Source organism: Ananas comosus, linkage group 3 (assembly GCF_001540865.1).
Source record: "Ananas comosus cultivar F153 linkage group 3, ASM154086v1, whole genome shotgun sequence".
Taxonomy (NCBI): domain Eukaryota; kingdom Viridiplantae; phylum Streptophyta; class Magnoliopsida; order Poales; family Bromeliaceae; genus Ananas; species Ananas comosus.
This window is the reverse complement of record NC_033623.1, coordinates 14,661,864-14,665,183: the sequence shown is the minus strand read 5'-3', so window position 1 is coordinate 14,665,183 and position 3,320 is coordinate 14,661,864. Positions and strand designations below refer to the sequence as shown.

The 3,320-nt window shown below is 36.5% G+C and overlaps 1 protein-coding gene across 1 annotated transcript; it reads right to left on the bottom strand.

Moving 5' to 3' along the window:
* On the bottom strand, positions 844 to 1,859 carry LOC109707957 (14 kDa proline-rich protein DC2.15-like). Its single transcript, XM_020229503.1, has one exon. It carries the CDS (start codon positions 1,541 to 1,543, stop codon positions 1,133 to 1,135), a length of 411 nt encoding a protein of 136 aa, XP_020085092.1. The 5' UTR covers positions 1,544 to 1,859; the 3' UTR covers positions 844 to 1,132.

The window sequence follows — 3,320 nt, the reverse complement described above, 5'->3', positions numbered from 1 at the left end:
GCTTCTTTTGGCTAAGCTGGTTTCGCCTACTTCTTCGGTTGCCAAACGGCCAAATTCTGCGAAATCTATTTAAACTATTTAACCACATTAAATAATAGCAAACATATTATTATATATATATATGAAGAGAGTAACCTTCTTTTTCTTTTTGAGAATCGCGAAATCTCGTCCTTTATTTGCATAAATCTTAAATGAATTGCACCCAGCCATAAGTAGCCTGACATCAGTTTGTTTTTGTATTATAAGTTGGGCTGCATTAGGTTTGCAAAAAGAATAGATCCTGAAGAGGAAGGGGTTCCCATGCTCCGTTCTATTTTTTATTGGTGAGTAGGAACTGATTTAGAATAGATTAGTTTTTATCATATCTTTTGCCTCTACGTACTCACTGCTCTACAAGAACGATTACTTTGAGATAGAAAAAAGTATTTCAAAATTTTTTGACGGATCGAAATATATCAAAAGAGGGATAACAGCATGCAGGTAGAAACATATCAAGGGAAGAAAATAGTCTCCTATTAATTGGATCATATTCGGGACGAATTATTTTTAAATTTTTTTATATATCTATGGCTCCTACTTACTGTCCCGCTTCAAAATAGATTTTTTTTTTTTTTTTTTTTTTTGGCCCTCGCTGATAGCTTCATTGAAATCATATAGCTATGAGGGCTAGCTCTATCAATCCTGATTCATTTGCATCCCTACTAGACATGAACTTTATGTAACATTGCCTCGATCATACACCTACAGCACGACCGAAAACATGATCAGAATACTAATGAAAACAATATTAAATACGGTGATAGCTAAACATCGGTCAAGGATAACAACAACTTCGTTGACCCCTTGGTTTAACACATCGACACTTGGAATTTTTCATATATAGTACGTACAAATACATTTTTCAACACCTTAGTTACTTAATTAGGCTCCATAATTATTACAATTGGAAATGGATTGCTCATGCATCATTGCATGTAGAACCTCCCACTCCAAAAGAAATGCTAAACAATACCACAAATCCATGACCACAACAAATTAAAACCCTTCACGTGGCTAGCACAAACCAAATATATTAATGCACTTCGACACTTCAACCATGCAGACACCAAATTTATACGTAGAGCAATGAAATCTAAGCGCACTTGTAGCCAGCGGGAACGTTCCTGCCACAGTAGTTAAGGAGCAAGCTAAGTTGAATTGGAACATTAAGGTTGGTGCCGAGAATGTTTGCTTTAAGAGCCGTGCAGAGGCACACGGCCGCTTCGACGTCCGCGAGGCCCTCAAGGAGGCTGCAGCAGGGCTTCTTCGGCGGCTTTCCGAGCTCGAGATTGATGAGGCCATTCAAGAGGTTGGCGCACACACCGAACTTAAGCGTGTCGACCGGGCATGAGCCCCAGCTTGGCGTGGGAGTCGGCTTAGGAGTTGGTTTCGGTTTAGGTTTCGGCGGCGGCGGGCATGGCACGTAGGAGGAGGAGACCAAAGTGAAGAAGAGGAGGTTGAGAGTGAGGAGGAGAGCCAACGTAGCAAAGGACTTAGAAGCCATTTCTGGCGCAGCTCGATTTAGGAAAGGAGAACGTACGTGTATTGATAATGAAGAAGTGGTGGTGTACGTGGTGCAATATATGGAGGGTTAGGGTTAATCTATATATATACAAGGATCGAGTTGCGTGGTACTTGGATTTGAGATCGGGGTGGCCAATGGGCATGTGAGGAAGGTGGGACATGACACCACAAGAAAAGCTGGCACATGCAAGTGGGAGAAGGGTGTATTGTATATATGGTTGGTTTATATTGGATTTTTGTGATGATTAGTGTGGTGGATGTGCTTCGCATCTCCATGATCTTTAGTGAGAACGCGCGTGATGCTATCCGATTGCATGCTTTGGGATTCTCATAGAGAGAGAGAGAGAGAGAGAGAGAGAGAGAGAGAGAGGAGATACTTGTTTGGTGTGCTTTGAAGAAGTTGCATGTTATCCAAATCTTAGCCATATATATGGATTTTCCATATACGGAGTGATGAAAAATTAATGGGAATGTAGGTTTTATGAAAAATTGTGGCCTAAAATGTTGAATGCAACTCTCTATAATCAAAACATGCAAGCTTCCCAAGCAAATCTTTTAATATAAAATGCGTTGGGTGATTCTCTCATTACAAGAAAATCTTAATAAGAGGATTTTTTTAGATGATGGTTGAGGAAAGTATTCTTACAATATAGCAAATATTGACGCTTTAAAAAGTATTCTATTGTATCGAACTAATTTATTAAATAATAAATTTTATTATTATTTTTTACTTTTCAACACTTTAATAAGTGTCAGGATTTGAAAAAATTCTGAAAAATTCTGATGCTTTAGATCGTCGGAATATATTTTATTGACACTTGGCATAATAATTAGTATATACGTGGCGACTCTTCATTTGCCCATAATTTAACTGACGTTTTTAAATGTAACGCTAAACTGTATTAGGACACTTTTAAATATTGTTAAATATATATATATATATATATATAAAATCATCTTTAAATATTAATTTTCTTATAGTGCCTTAGGAGCTGAAGGAACTTAGATATCCTTAAAATTAGATATCCTTAAAAAGATATTGCCTTTAAGCTTCAACATATCAAAGTGGAACGTCCTAATAATATATAGAACTTTTAATAAACATGATTACACAAACCCACCGGATGCAATTAATTAACAAAATTAAAATTATGAAGATTTTAGTTCATAACCTTTTATTCTTGTTACCAACACCAGCGAGAAAATATTGCTTCTTCATGTCCATACAATCGCAATACTTTCTCAATTAATATTATCTCCAGAAAAAATAAATAAATAAATAAGTTTCCATCATAGACTTAACAAGTCAACCAGTGGAATCCTGGCCAACGCGGCACTTGTTGGCCATCAAAAATTTGTGGAGATCTAACAACCGAGAAAATCCAACAACATCCACTTCATGCAATTAATTTGATGTGTTTAATTAATGTGTTCGTCTTCGAATTAATCCTATGTCCCATTTTGTTCAACGTTTAAGTGATCATCAACTATTCCCATGCACAGTTTCCAACAGTGTCTCCCTCCTCTCTTTTATTCAAAAGGCACAAGGACAAGAATTGGACCAAAGGAAAGGAGCTTGATTTTGCCGTATTTTGTCTTAAACCGCACACAAATTTTGACTATTTAAGTATATTTTGTCCCTTGTGTTTTTTGTTTTTATTTGTTTATATTGATGAATTATTCCTTATTGCATAGCAATAATAATTAAGATGAATTTGCTGTTTATGCATGAGGACGTACGTCAAGTTGACGTAATT

Bases quoted from the DNA above. Each gene is read 5' to 3' on its own strand.
- LOC109707957 (XM_020229503.1), bottom strand. From the start codon at position 1,543: ATGGCTTCTAAGTCCTTTGCTACGTTGGCTCTCCTCCTCACTCTCAAC.